General features: G+C 39.7%; 1 protein-coding gene across 6 annotated transcripts in view; it reads left to right on the top strand.

Annotated features, from left to right (window-relative positions):
• Window positions 1-14,397, top strand: part of AGPAT3 (1-acylglycerol-3-phosphate O-acyltransferase 3) — a 140,132-nt gene extending 125,735 nt beyond the window's left edge. For all 6 annotated transcript variants that reach the window (XM_075912601.2, XM_006137884.5, XM_075912563.2 and 3 more), the window contains 3 exons: window positions 3,211-3,286; window positions 4,722-4,920; window positions 6,375-14,397. In XM_075912601.2, the coding sequence (XP_075768716.1) occupies window positions 3,211-3,286; window positions 4,722-4,920; window positions 6,375-6,463 (364 nt within the window). In that variant the 3' untranslated portion in view covers window positions 6,464-14,397. The remainder of the gene's footprint in view (window positions 1-3,210; window positions 3,287-4,721; window positions 4,921-6,374) is intronic.
• Window positions 14,398-14,727: the final 330 nt, after the last annotated feature.

Consider the following 14,727-nt stretch of genomic DNA (forward strand, 5'->3'; position numbering starts at 1 on the left):
TGTCCTTTGTGCCCCCTCCCTGGGAGCATGCCCTACACTTTATGAAATACTGCCCAACTATGATAGTTTACTGTTGAACAACCAGAGGACATTCTCTTTTTTTTTTTCTCCTCTGGGCATTGCAATTGCTACCACTGCACTATTGGCCCAGTTTGTTATTTTTTACACGAGTGGTTGTATATTGTATTGAATCCTATTGAGGAGAACTTCTTGGGCACCTCACATAGATCCTCAACATTGCGAGATAGCAGCAGCAATTTTGTAAAATGTAGAGCAAGAGCTGCTAGCCTAGAAGCAGGTGAAACATTAGCTGTTGTTGTGGAGGAACTTCTGTTCCAGTCCTGTTCTCAGGTGCTTATGTAATATTCCCCAAGATTCTCTCTCCTGGTACATTCCATTTGCTGATTTGGGGAATTATCCAGGGATGGAGAAGGGAAAGGCATACATTGAGAAATGCCTTCAGGACATTTTCCAAGTTGTTGGGTTTTTTTTTGTTTTGTTTTGTTTTGTTTTTTCAGTTGGATAACTCAAACTGCTTTTATTTGAACTCTTCCACTTGCCATGTCCATATTCCCAATGAGGATTGTGTGATTTGCGAAGTAGAGAAACAATTACAAACTAGAAATAATTATGTATTGCACATGTGAAGAGCATAATTTCACTAGAAAATTGTAAGTGCTCACAACATGTCAAAGTAGACGTGCGTAAACTTGCACAACCAAATAGTTGGATATTTGTGCACTGAAACAACAGTTTCATCCACCAAATACGTTTTGCTTTGCTAAATGAGACGTCAGGTAGTGTGGTTTGATGGTGCAAAAGGAAAGATAAAAACCAATGGCTTTCAGAAGAGTCTGGAGTATTAGTGGTAGGTGAGTTTACCTGACAAATTGTGCCCAGTTATTAAACTATTTGCTCTGATTTAAAACATAAATATATATTTGTAGGGTTGAAAGTGCCTTCTCAAGACACTTGACTGTGTTTGAACCTGCCGTTTTTAAGCTTGCCTGCGGGAATAGGAGGTTAATCCCAATTGGAGAAACAACTTTTCTGGTGATGGGATCTTCCTATAATATTGCAATAGGGACATACAAAACTGATTATAATTTTCCCAGACCTTAAACACAAGTATAATATGGTGATCTCTCACTGGTAGGGTGTAGGCAGTATATATTTCCCTATTACAGCTGTATGTTTCTGTACTCCCAACTACAAACTGAAACATATAATATCATTGATGAGCCTGCAGGCTCGACTTAGATCAAAGAAAGAAAGCCCTGTGAGCTCAGGATTTGAGCATAAGGGGATGCTGTGTTCTGCATTGAGATGAGTGGCCAAGCTTATTTGCACACACTGCAGATCTTCATTCATAATGAACAATAGTGAATTAAAATAATCCTCCTAAATCATCACAATGGCCTTGCTACAAGTACCCTCTAGTGGCAATTTCAGTGCAGTGATAACTTTGAAAGAGAACTTTCAGCAAATGAGGCTTTTTATTAATGCTGCCAATTCTTCTTTGTAAAGCTATTCTCAAAAAGTGTGGTTACTAATTTAAGCATTTAGAACTGGGGCGGAGGACCTTTTTTTCTATCAGCCACAGGAAAAAATTAATCCCAGGCTACACACAAGTAAAAAGCAATTAAGTTTAGCCGTTTTTATTTAAAGAGAAATATAAAATATTCAACTCACCTGCTTGGGAAGTGCCAAGGCTCAGGGCTTCCCACCCATGGCAAGGTGAGCCAGTGCTTGCAACTCCATCCCCTCAGGGTGACCACTGAGACTTGCCACAGGCCACATAAAATTAAGCATAGGGCCATGTGTCCCACTCCAGGTTGACTGGTGACAGCCAAGTGACTGCATTCCCCCTCTCCTGCTCCCCCTCCCAAGCCTGGGGAAGGGTAAGGGTAACCTGTTCTGTCCTTGTTCCACTCCACCTCTTCCCCCAAACTCCTCCCCACAGGACCAGTGGAGCCAGTGCTGGCAGCAGGGGTCCACACCCTCCCAAACTCACCAGCAGCAGCAGGGGGAGTGGAGCAACATGGCTCTAGCTCGCTCTCCTCCCGTGGCCACATCGCTCCACTTCCCACTGGTGAGTGCTGGGGCAGTCCGCCCCTCTAAGCAACACGTCAGGGGAGCAGAGTGAGCTGAGGCCACGTTCCACTTCCTCTGCCACTGCTGGTGCATGCAGGGGGATTGACCTCTCCTGTAGGCTTCAGGCCCTACCACTATTCTCATCTGGACACCCAGAGAAACTGGCCCTACTGGCTGGCCCCTTCTTCCCCCCCCCCCCACCCATAGTGTCTGGGGGTGGGTGCCCCCTCAGACATTGCCCTGGAATCTGGAATGCATTGTCTGTCTTTCACAGCACTGGGAAACATTTTTGGGGGGCCATTTGTGTTTTACCAGATTGTTGTGCTATGTGTATGAACTGCTGACCTGGTCAATGATTATCTCACTGATATTTCTTCCCCCACCAATGTCTTTTTTCTGTTTGCCCAGACAATCACAGAATCAGATTATTATTGTCCCTCCTAAAGATGCTATGTAATTCGGGTTGAGTGATCCTTGCAGGTTTTGACTTTTGTGAATTGAATCTTGCAGAGAGTCTCTATATATTGCAAAGCCTGCAACTCCCTCTACAGTGGGAAGTAATTTACAAGCTGGTGATTGAGAGGGAAATGGGAGGGAAATGAGTAGTTTGGCACTAGAGAGGGAGATATGAAGAGAAAACCATATCCGTAGAGCTGGTTGCAATTTTCCAAATTTTTTATTTTTCAAGCCCAAAAAATAATTTTTTCACTATGAAAAATTTTTGTGAATAATTTTCCTGTTTGTTCACTGGTTCTAGTCATCAAAATATAAACAAGAGCTTGCTTGAATTCAGCCATTAATAACTACATTGCAGGTGCAGTAACACTTGAATAGAAAATACAATGTATTTCTGAGGGACACTGAAACTGGTAGGAAGTAGTTGTATATTCTGCTGTTTCATGGATGCATATTTCCAAGGGGGACTTGGAGGCATGGTTTCTGTTAAAGCTGCTTTGACTCTTATTTGCATTGTATGAGTTTGGTAGTTCCAAATCTTTTGACAATATTTGCTGTATATTGAATTGCAGAGTTCTTCATTAGACAAGGCCTTAAATAAAATAAATTATTTGGATTTTCTTTTATGACTTTTTTTTTTAAATCTCTTTAATAAACCAGGAGATTTCCTCTTGAAGATATCCCTGTAGATGAAAAGGAAGCTGCAAACTGGCTTCATAAACTGTACCAGGAAAAGGTAAATGACTTTTTTTTTCTTTCAGATCTGTCATAAAGTAACAGTCTAAAGAGCAGCATGTCTAGAACTAAGCAATGCACACTGCTCCCCTGGAGGGACAGAGGAAATGGTAGCCTTGTGTGTAACTTGGCAGCTATTCCTTAGATTGATTTAAGGAGCTGTATTGGCAGGCTCTGAAAGGAGCCCCATCCATTACTCCTTGGCCACAGGATGGTGGCTGTGGTTTGAAGGGAAACACTGTGGGATTACACCTAAACGCACCTCTCTCTCGCTCTCTCAGCCCCAGCCGCAGCCTCCAATGACCTGCAGGCTTCAGAGACCAATCCAAGCCTCCAGGACCTCCCCGCGGCCTGCATGCTGTTGGCAGGGCAGGGTCAGGGGGCACTAAGTTCCAAGCTTAGGTTCTCTGCATGGATGTGGGGGAAGGAGCAGGTTCTGGGGCCTGCCCACGGCCTGCAGCAGCACTCCCCATGGGCTGCAGCCTGTCAGGACGGGGCTGAGGGCTGCAGCCAACGGCCAGGAGAGGGGGGACTTCTTACCTGTTGTGCTGGGGATGGAGGATCCCCAGCCCTGCTGACCACTCCCTTGGTGGTACAGCTGGCTCCAGTGGATGCTCTCATATTGCGTCCCTCCAAACAGCAGCCTCTCCTTTTGCATGTTATGAAAAACTGTCCTTTTCCCCCCAGAGCTTCTGATTCTCCAGGCACGAGCAAACCCTGGCCTTGCTTTATGTTAGAAGGAGAGGAAGCTGCATAGCAAATGTGGTGGCCCTCACTCTTACCGTTTAGTTGGAGTTTCTGAACAAATAGACTCGCAGGCAGACTTAGTTCACGGCATATTGAAGTTCTACAGTTATAGCTACAGGATTGAGCCTTCCTATGAAGACTCAAGTCCTAGTATCTTCATGTTGCAAGGAAGTGCTGTCCCTCCCAGTCAGCTTGTGCATTGCCTCACTCTGTTGACTCTACGTGGAGCATTTTGCTGCTGTTCCTCCTATAGATGATTCCTGGCTCTAGTAAAAATAGAAAAGAGAAGCAATAGAGAAATAACTTGCACAGGACTGGAAAGTCTCTGAGTCGTTCTCTGGGGCTAAATCGTCTCAGAAGTCTGAACATATTCACAGCTAGGGCTGGTGAGTAAAGTGGTGGATGGAAAGTGACAACATTTGGTTTTTGTTAGTCTCTGTTTATTTTTAAATAGTGTTCAAAATGTTTGTTTATAGTATTAACTGATGGTAATTGCAGCATAAGGGAATGCCAAACAGGCCACAGAAAATAAAAATTCCTCCCATAGATTCTAATACTGTTCGCCACAGATGTGGGCCTTTATGGCATCATGGAATTATACAGTCTGGGAAGTATACATGCAAAACCTAACATTCCTGAGTTATGAACTTTCTTTCCCTCCTTTCTCCTTCTCTTTGTCTCTCCCACAGGATGCTTTACAAGAGATGTATAATCAGGAAGGCATATTTCCCGGCCGTCAGTTTAAACCTCCTAGAAGACCATGGACTCTACTAAACTTTCTATTCTGGGCTACTGTTCTGCTCTCTCCTCTCTTCACATTTGGTTTTGGAATTTTTTCAAGTGGCTCACCCCTTCTTATTCTCGCATTCCTGGGATTTGTTGGAGCAGGTAATGAAAGTTATAGAGAAGAGGGAGATGCTGCCAAAGCACAGTATGATGCAATAGTGGTCATTAACTTTGATAAATGTTGTGTACGGTTAGAGCCCTGTGGTACAATATTTGTATTCGCATCTGCATATGTATCCGCAAAAGTGAGCTGCCGATATCCACATTTGCGGATGCAGATACTCATGGATATAAATCGGATATCTGCAGATTTGCAGGGTTCTCGATACAAAATTTATATCCACATCTGCATAAAAGAACCATGGATATCCATGTTCACATCTGCAGATGGGAAGCAGATATCCACAAATGTTCAAGGTTCTAGATAAAAAAATGTATATCCACAACCACATCTGCAAAAATGAGCCATGGGCACCTACAGATATAAAGTGGATATCCACAGATTTGCAGGGCTGTATATATGGCTATGTCTAAACTACACCCCTTTGTCAGCAGAGGGATGTAAATTAGATGTATCAAAAGTGCAAATGAAGCCGGGATTTAAATATCCCGTGCTTCATTTGCATAATGGCGGCCGCCGCTTTTTTTCGAAACGGGGATTTTCGAAAAAAACCCAGCAGTTTAGACGGGGCATTTTCGACAGAAATGCCCCATTTTGAAAGATCCTGTACTCCTCAAAAAAATGAGTACAAGATCTTTCGAAACAGGGCATTTCTGTTGAAAATGCCCCGTCTAAACTGCTGGGTTTTTTTCGAAAAGCCCCGTTTCGGAAAAAAAGCGGCGGCCGCCATTATGCAAATGAAGCACGGGATATTTAAATCCCGGCTTCATTTGCACTTTCGATACATCTAATTTACATCCCTCTGCCAACAGAGGGGTGTAGTTCAGACGTAGCCCACGGTTGCTGTTACCGATACTTGGAGAAAGCTGGTATTTTGGATGAAAATTTGGGAGAAGATACGTAGATTTCCATTTTTGTGTAGAAAAACAATTATTGCAAAAGCCTTAATTTCAAACAGGTTTGTCTCTTATTTCTTAAGTAAGATATAATATGCTAATTAATATTCACACAGCCCATTCATGAGTTGCAAAACACATTTGCTGGTCAATGTGAAGACATTTTCATTGATGTTGCCCATACTGATTGAGTATGCTTTATGGTTAACTGAAGATGTCAGCTTCCAGAGCCATCAGTAGAGCTTCTTTTAACAAATGTGCACTCATTACACTTGTATTGATTCTTTAAATCTGGACTGCCCTATGGTCTAATGACTTGGCACTTGTACTTAATCCAAAGCTTCGGTCAGTGGAAGCTGCATACACAGATTGGAGACAGTGTATGGCCCAGAGTCGCTACTGATTGCTCAGACTGTGACTTCTGTATCCAATCCCCGTGGCCCATCTAGTATCATCTGTGTGTGAGTGTGCATGTGTGTGTGAGATTTATCATTAAATCAATTGTAATACACCTTCAATGTCTGTATTATATTTTAAAGCTTCCTTTGGAGTTCGTAGACTGATAGGAGTAACTGAAATAGAAAAAGGCTCCAGCTATGGCAACCAAGAATTCAAGAAGAAGGAATAACTCACAGTTGCAGCACAGCACATATAACCAGACTATGGTATCAAATTAACTTCATTAAAAGAACCACTTAGAAACTATCTTTTTCTTATTAACTGATGACTAATATTAATGAATAATACTTGAGCCAAGAGTGAAGACATTGGAAGAATCAAGAGAAGAGAAAACATCAGCTTTTTGTCTGTTTAAGGACCACTGTATTCAAACTTGGGGTAAAATTCGGGGGCTAAAAAATGATAACTTTTTGCTTTGCAGTGGGGCCGAGAAATATTGGACACAGCTACCTACTTCCTCAAGGCAACCAGTCACACTGGTTTCTCCTTCAAGAATCTGACACTCACTTTGCAGTATGAGCCATTGAATGTTTCCTCTTGCTAAAGCCAATTTAATATATGTTGTTTTTCCAGCATCAGTGCTGAGTATGCTCCAGGAAACACAGTCCATCTTAAATTCACCGACAGCAGTTTCTTGGGTGAAAGCCATTTGGAAAGGCCATTTTATCATGACTACAGACAATATCATATTTGTATACATTTTTTATTTTCAGGCAATATCATATCTTTTCTGTACCACAAGAAAATGGATAATGGAATTTTGAAGGAAGTGATACCGTATTGATAAGCACATACTGTACATCAGATTCACTAGTATTAATACAGTTTAAAGGACTTCTCCCTCCTCCCCCATCTGTTGGTCAAGGCTCAGTTAAAGCTTCTATACACCACTTCGGTGGTTTGAGCAATGTGGGCCTTGTTTCATATTTAACATGTTTTGGATCTGTTTTGGTTTGCTTTGCTTTTTTAAGTGAATGGTAAGCCCTGAGATTTGGTCCAGTGTAAAGAAGGCTATTTACTCAATTGTACTGAAGTTTCTTCCTTCTGTTCATGTTTGTCATTACCAAAGTCCCCCTGGTTGTCCCCAACAGCAGTCTACTGTGAAAATCAGCATAAACCAGCACCAAAGTCCTGGGAAAGGATCATTCTTTTTTGTCTGCAGCAATGTACGAAAGAAAAGTTACTATTAGTGTCTTTCATGCAGTGATACTCAGATTTCAGTGATTCAGGAATCAAATTAGCTTACCTTACCCAAGAAGTGCCACAGTAGTGTAAATTCATTGTTTCATTCACTATAATACTGCACATTCATATTTAAATAGTATGATGGGAAATATTGTGTGTATGCATTATTTTCACAGCAAAATGATTGATCAAGTATTTTTGCCAACCACTATTGATTAATAACATAGTAAAAACATCCTGATTGGTTAATGATTAAATCACACTGCAGAAGACACAGTAAGAGCCACTTGTGGCTTGCGCTCAGTCTGAGTATCACTGCGGTAGTGTTTAGGGGTCAAAATCCTGGTCCCACTGAAGCCAGTAGGAGTTTTGCCATTGACTTCATAAGGGCCAGGATCCCATCCCCTACATTCTGACTATAGTCTGTGCTGCTTTTCTTAGCTGGCTATTGTAGGACACTCATGTGAGATTTATCACTAGATGAGCCATGTTGTTCGAGGTGTAAACATTAGATGGGTGTTGAGGTTTCTTCCGGGGGGTTTAATATCTACAATTTTGATAACTTGGCTTTTGGGCTTATTGTTGAACACTGGAGATCAGAACCTTGGCTACACCCTTTTCTTTCCAGATGTATATTGTAAGGTTGTGCAGAGGGCTGTAGAATGTGTGTTGAGGTTGGTATTCATAAATATGTGGAAATCACTTATCTTGACATTTAAAGGCCAAATTCTGCACTCAGTTATACTCCAGAGGAGGAAGTAGAGTAAGTATAAATGAGGGCTGAATTTGATCTTAAGTTTCAAATGATGTTGTGTTAACTTTCATCTTCCTGTCTTAACCCAAACTTTTTGAATTTTTATTTCAATTTTGTGAAAGTCAGTTCTCATTAAAACATGATTTTTCTTTGATGTGGTAGCAAATGGTAAACGTGTAATTTCACCTTTTCATTCTCACTCTAACCTATTCCCCCACAGTCATTTGACCATAAGGATTTTCTTTTTACTTCAAACTTCAGAGTAATTTCCTAGCTTACTGAAATGCTGCATTTGGGATTGTTTATCAATACTTTCTCATGTACCTGGCTGTTCACTTGGGATGATTTTTAATACGAGAATTTTCAGATTGTCTTATGGCATCTACGTCTTTTGTTAGAGCCATCCCCAGTTAAGCATTGCACTCTCAGCTCCTGTGTTAGTATTGCCATTCTTCCTCAGAGAGAAAAAAGGGTGCACAACTTTTCTTAACTTCGGTGAAAGCTGAACACTGGCTTCTGAGTGGCAGAATATAGCCATGATTATGTGTTTTCTTACCAGGCATTTTTGTGCTTTTTTTTTTTTTTTTTTTTTTTTTTTTTAAATAGTTAAAATTCTGAATGCTGCTAAAGCAAAGTCCCTGGTTTTCTTTGATGTTTTCTAACCAGAGGACCAAAACAGGTGGGTTTGCTTTTGGGGAGAGGGGAGGCGAAGGAGTAATTGCTGCAATGCTTGCTTGTTAGGAAGACTTAACAGATGCTGTATACTTGCTTTCTGAAGATGATGTTCAACATACTTAAATTGCACTTGCTTTGGTAACGAGAGCAAAGCAGGAAGACCACTGGTTGTACTTTGCAGTTACCTGCGAGCAGGGGCCTTGGTACTGGTAGACACTACCAGAATTTAACAAACATGTCCCCTTTCTTAGTGGGGGGAGGGGTTGGGCACTAGGCACGGGAAAAGATTAAAAATCCTTTCTTTTTAAAGAGGTCTTGTCTCCTCTTAGTGCATGCAACTCCTAATTAGGGTTAATGGGATTAGTGCATGTACATCAAGGGGAGAATAAGCACATGTTTAATGTATTTTATTTTCTTATCATAACATATTGGTCGTGCTTTGTTTTTTGAAAGTGTAGTAAATATATTATCATTTGCTTAATTTTTACTATTCTAAGCAAACATATTGGTAACAATTTGGAAAACTGAATTGTACAACAGTGCACAGTACACTGCACAAATAGTGCAAAATATTTTCATTTTGAACTTTTGTCTCTTCAGATAGTTTTTTAATATATAATTATATATATAAATATATATATATACAGAGTATGTATAAATTAACACGATTGGAAATAGCTACAGTAAATGTCTCTAATGAAGATGAGCAAGTGGCTTGGACTGAGAGCATAGATTTTATATTTTACACTATTTTCTTCTGGTTTAATAGAAAATAGCTTGTATAATTGACTACCAAGCCCTCTGAGAGCAATAATAAACAAAAATATATCAATTTTTTTTGTCTTTGATTTTCACCCATGATCTCCAATCTTTTAATAAGTCTTAAGAGTCTGGAAGCATTTCTACTTTTACATCACTCATCTTTCAGGGCTTCAAGTGTTTGATCTTTAGAATTCAAATTTAGGTTCTCCAGTTGTGGAAATGCAGTCTCAGTGTCGTTTTCACAGGCCAATGGCTGGGGAGCTTAACCCTGACTCAGAAGACAAATGGCTTCCTAGAGTGAACATGCACCAATTTTAGATTCTGGGCCAGAGCAGCACATTAGCACCGGCAAGGAGGAAGAAGTCATCCCCCCTTGAATTCCCATGTGCAATACCGTAATAGCATCACGCAACCCAATTCAGCAGCCTTGCGAAGAATATGATGAGAGAGCTTTTGCCAGTTGCTGGCCCTGTGCATCCCATCAGTCATTAAAGCATGAAAATTTGTTGCTGAAAGAGGACTTTCTTTGGTACGCTCATTGGCATTTACAGGCTTTGGCTCAGAGAGGTCTCTTGCTGTCAGAATGTGCTCTTGCTATTGACTTTTTGTCCCCCTGAGCGAAGTGTTTCTCTTGGGCACAAAGAACATAGGCAGTGTCCTTTGTTCTACCTGGCACCACTTCGAAGGGCTCTTTCTGTTTAATTGCTGACCAATAATGAGGATTATGCCCTTTTCCTAGTTGCCTAGTATTCATGGAAAAAGCGCACACCTTTTCCCTGGAGCTTGGTTGTATTCACCTCTGTCTTCTACCACCATCCACTTGCAATGTAGTGTCTGCAGACTGTTCTCTTCTGACGCCGCTGGTGGAGCTCAGGGGCTTTCCAAAACTTTTGCAGTACAGCATATCTTCTAAGTACTACAAGTGTCCATGGATTTTGTCTTCCTGTCAGTCAGTATTGTTTTGGCATGTCCAATAATATGAACTGGCATATTATCAAGTCTAAGTCTGTTGACAACATACCTTCACCAGTAGAGAGTAAAGACTTTCTACAGAAATCATGTCTCTTATGGTAGAAGACTGGTCGCGTAAGTGCATCATTATCTGGTACCTGAGCCCTCTGAAATGGATCAGATTAACAAGAGGGTGTTAGCACAAAGAGGTCATTAACACTGGGCATGCATAGTTAACCAAGAGGTAGTTAATGTGATTGTTTTTAGTTGATGGAGATGCACTTTCTGCTTGGGAATACTAAAAAATTATGTTTGTCCTGCGTGTATTCACCTTTGATTAAGGGAATGTGGATTTTCATACCAACCTGAGTGTTTCAGTGTTGCAAGAGGCATAATAGAATATCCACCTACTTTGGTGTCACTTAGCCAAAGGCAGCCATCAAATATATCCATGGCCAAAATAAACAGGTAAGTCCAGTTAAGTAGTATTCATGTATAGCAGTCCAACTTGAGTGTAGAAGTTCATGGACTTCCCTTGGAAAGAGTGCATATCGTTTGGGGATCTATAGACTCCCTGGGATGTGCACACATTAACGCTGCTAAGGGTTAAAGCTACTGGTCCCAAAACAGCTGTTGTGTTTACCAGTTCTGATTTGTGATGGTTAAAATAGGCACTCCCTCTTGATCTGTATTGATAAAACTGTGTTTAAGTACATTGTGTCACAGCTGCTCACGTCCCATTCATCTCTTGATGGGGCTGAGCTGCTCCAAACTCAAGTATTGTGTAAAGCTAGGTTCTGAAGCTAATAAAGGCCACACTGCAGGTTAGAGTAAACCTACTTGAACGAATGAAGGGCACTGGCTTATACAACTGACTTCTTGATCTGGGAAACTAAATAATTGCCAGAAAGCTTGGAAACCACACAGTTAAGCCTGAACACAAAGCAAGATTCTGATCACTATTATGCCAATACAAAAGTACAATAATTCAATTGCAATCAATGGAATTATTCTGGATAGGGTGGGCAATAAAATGGCAGTGGTTCACCAGGGTTAGCTGTTATCTTTACCTATGCCTTCACGGGTGCTGGCAATTGCAGCTCCCATGGGCCGTGGATCACAATTCCTGGTCAATGGGAGCTGCAGGAAGCAGTGCAGACTGGGACACTGTTTCCCACAGCTTCCATTGGCTGAGAACAGTGATCTGTGGTCAACAGGAGCTTCAGTCCTCCATACCTGCAGAGGCATGGGTAAATATAGTGGTGGCAACTCACCAGGAGCTAGCCCTTGTGGATGGTCTCCAGCCTGCGGGACGGTATTTGCCCAGCCCTGCTCTGGATACATTAAGGGTGCGTCTACACAGCACCCTAAACTCAAAGTAAGATATGCAATTTATGTAGCGCAAATTGCATATCTTATTTCAAAATAACTCGCTATTTCAACAAATCCCTTATCCCTCGTGCAATGAGGTGTACCAGGATGGTGAAATAACGTGCCTGTTATTTTGAAAAATATTTTGAAATACCGAGCAGCTTGTGTAGATGCAGGGTAGCTATTTTTGGATACCTCTGGTATCCCGAAATAGCCATGCAGTCTAGCTATACCTTAAGTCTTGGACTGGAACTTATCCCAATGAATCTACCCTCCTAGTGTAGTCAGGAGCTTTCTTGTAAGACTACGTTTTACCCAGATGTAGAGGAAAGAAGTGGCAGGAAAATATCCACCTGAGCCCCTCAATCTTTTGCGCCAGAATCTTCACAGAATTGCTACCATATTTTGGGAAATTTTTCGCAATGTCTGAATGTGACAGATCACATGCCATTTTTGCCAGCTGGTAAAAAATGTAATGAAAATATTCTGTATTTTAAGGGACTTTGGCAGGATACTGGATTAGCATCTATAAACTAAACATTTCACAATTCTCTTGTCATTAACCTCTGTGTTTTAAAATTTAAAGAACACAACTTGAAAATTACACACATTTGAACATTTTCTATCTACACTAGTTACAAGGAATACTTCAGTTCAATGAATAATCTCATCAAAGATAGTTAAAAAAAATTAGTGTAGTTGAACTGTATGTAGTCAGTTCCCCCTGGCTTGACGAAATCTTGATAAACATCAGCAAGGTAGTGGAAAAGCCTTTTAACATTTTAAAGGGAAATATTTTCAAAAATCAGGGCATACCGTTTAAAGAGGGCTCAGTCAGAAATAGGAATTTTAAAAAAGTAAGAAAATCCAGATAGTAGTGTCCCATTAGGAGGAGTTCTCTACGTCTTTTGATTCTTTTATAAAACTCTTATTTCATCTGTTTTTTTGTTTTTGTTTTTTTGTTTTGTTTTTTTTTGTCAAGATACAATACTTATGTTAAGGAAGGATATTTTTAATTTTCAATTCTCTTTTTTAACTAATGGTTAATTTGGGTGTCTAATATTGTGAATGAAATGTTTTAAAACCACTAGGTTGTGTTTCAGAGCTATAATTTGTTACACATGCAAAATGTACCCAATATATTCATTGCTTCTGCTGTCTCAAAACTGTGAGTTGTGACAATCAAATGCTACTTGCCTGAAAGCCAGAAAGGTACCATAAACTGGCATGTTCCTGAACCATAAAGATCACCAGCAAGTCCTGTAGCTTTAATGAATGATTTTCTCTTTGAGAAAACTAAACATCATTAACCTAAACGATTGTTACAAACTTGTGATTGTTGTGTTTTGTTAACTACCAGATATTATTAGCCAAATCAACCAAATAAAACTGAATACAGGGTACAAATTTACTGTGCATGTGTATATATATTTTTGTACATTTTTACAGTTATTTCTTGTACAAAATTGTATGCAGTTCAGAAAAGATGCATTGAAGTCTGTTAAAAGTAAGAGGTAAAATAATCTCACTTACCATCGTTTCTTAAAAACTGTGTCCCGAACTAGTACATGGATGTACAGTGCTATGCAAATATTACTTGTAAGATTTTTCTTACATTTGCATAAATAGTTGTTGGCTGTTTTTACTGAGCTTTCAAAGATTGATTAATACAAAAGAAACCTCTTATTTTAAAATAAAATAGTTTTGGTTCTGTGCAAGTACCAGTATATACTGTATTAGAATCTCATTTACACTTTTAGTTGTTTACTTTGATTGTTGTAAGTGGAAGTGTGTGTATAACATTTGAATAGATTTTTTTTAATTGCACTTATTGAAAAGGGACAACTACTTAATGTTTGTTTTTATTTGTTGCTGCATAGGTAGTCTGTACATGAAAGACCTACATTGTTTTTATATTTGCCTTTTCTGATTTGCCTAATTAAGTGTCCACAAAGGGCTATTAGGTTTTGTTCTTTATATGTCAGTTTTCTGTTACACTCTTAAGCTGCTGTCCTGCAAATTGATCTGTGCTCTGCAGATGGACTCTTGTACTTTTGCAGAGCTAAATTGAGGATTTAGCCATCTGCAGATCACTTTCCAGGATTGGGACCTTAGGTGTGATTAATAAATTTAAAACCATGACCATTCAATATACTAAGAGTGTTACCACAAACTGAGGGGGTTGCATATATTGTGGTGTTTATAAGAACATAGTGTATATATTTATTATCTTTCCCCATTCCCTCAAAATAAAAAATGGAAAAACACGAGAAAAAACATTTCATTAAGGATCTTCCAGAGTAAATTCAGAGCTGTATAATTTAGAAGGCTGTGATTCTGTAGATGGACACTTATGAACTGACTGTATAAAGAGACATTTTAGATTAAATTAATGTTTAAAATCAGGCATCTTTCAAGTTTCCATTTTTCACTGATATCTTAAAATGATGCAAAAGCAAACTTTTATTTGATTGTCCAGGCAATGCTTTTACACAGAAAAGATAGATTCTACTGTTAACAAGATACCAGCATGTTTGCTCTTTATAAGTTGCATTGCTATAACTTTTCTTGTCTTAACATTTCCATTTCCAGCTGATTTCACAATCCACTTTTAAAGGCTGGTTTTGATCTGACACTTAGAATAAAATGTTTATCTCCAAAAAGATAAGAGATGAAAAATGTGTTCAGTAAACCATCGCAATAAAATATTACTATAAAAAAGTGTGACATAATTA

This window comes from Pelodiscus sinensis, chromosome 1 (assembly GCF_052426305.1).
Source record: "Pelodiscus sinensis isolate ZL-2025 chromosome 1, ASM5242630v1, whole genome shotgun sequence".
NCBI classification, from domain to species: domain Eukaryota; kingdom Metazoa; phylum Chordata; order Testudines; family Trionychidae; genus Pelodiscus; species Pelodiscus sinensis.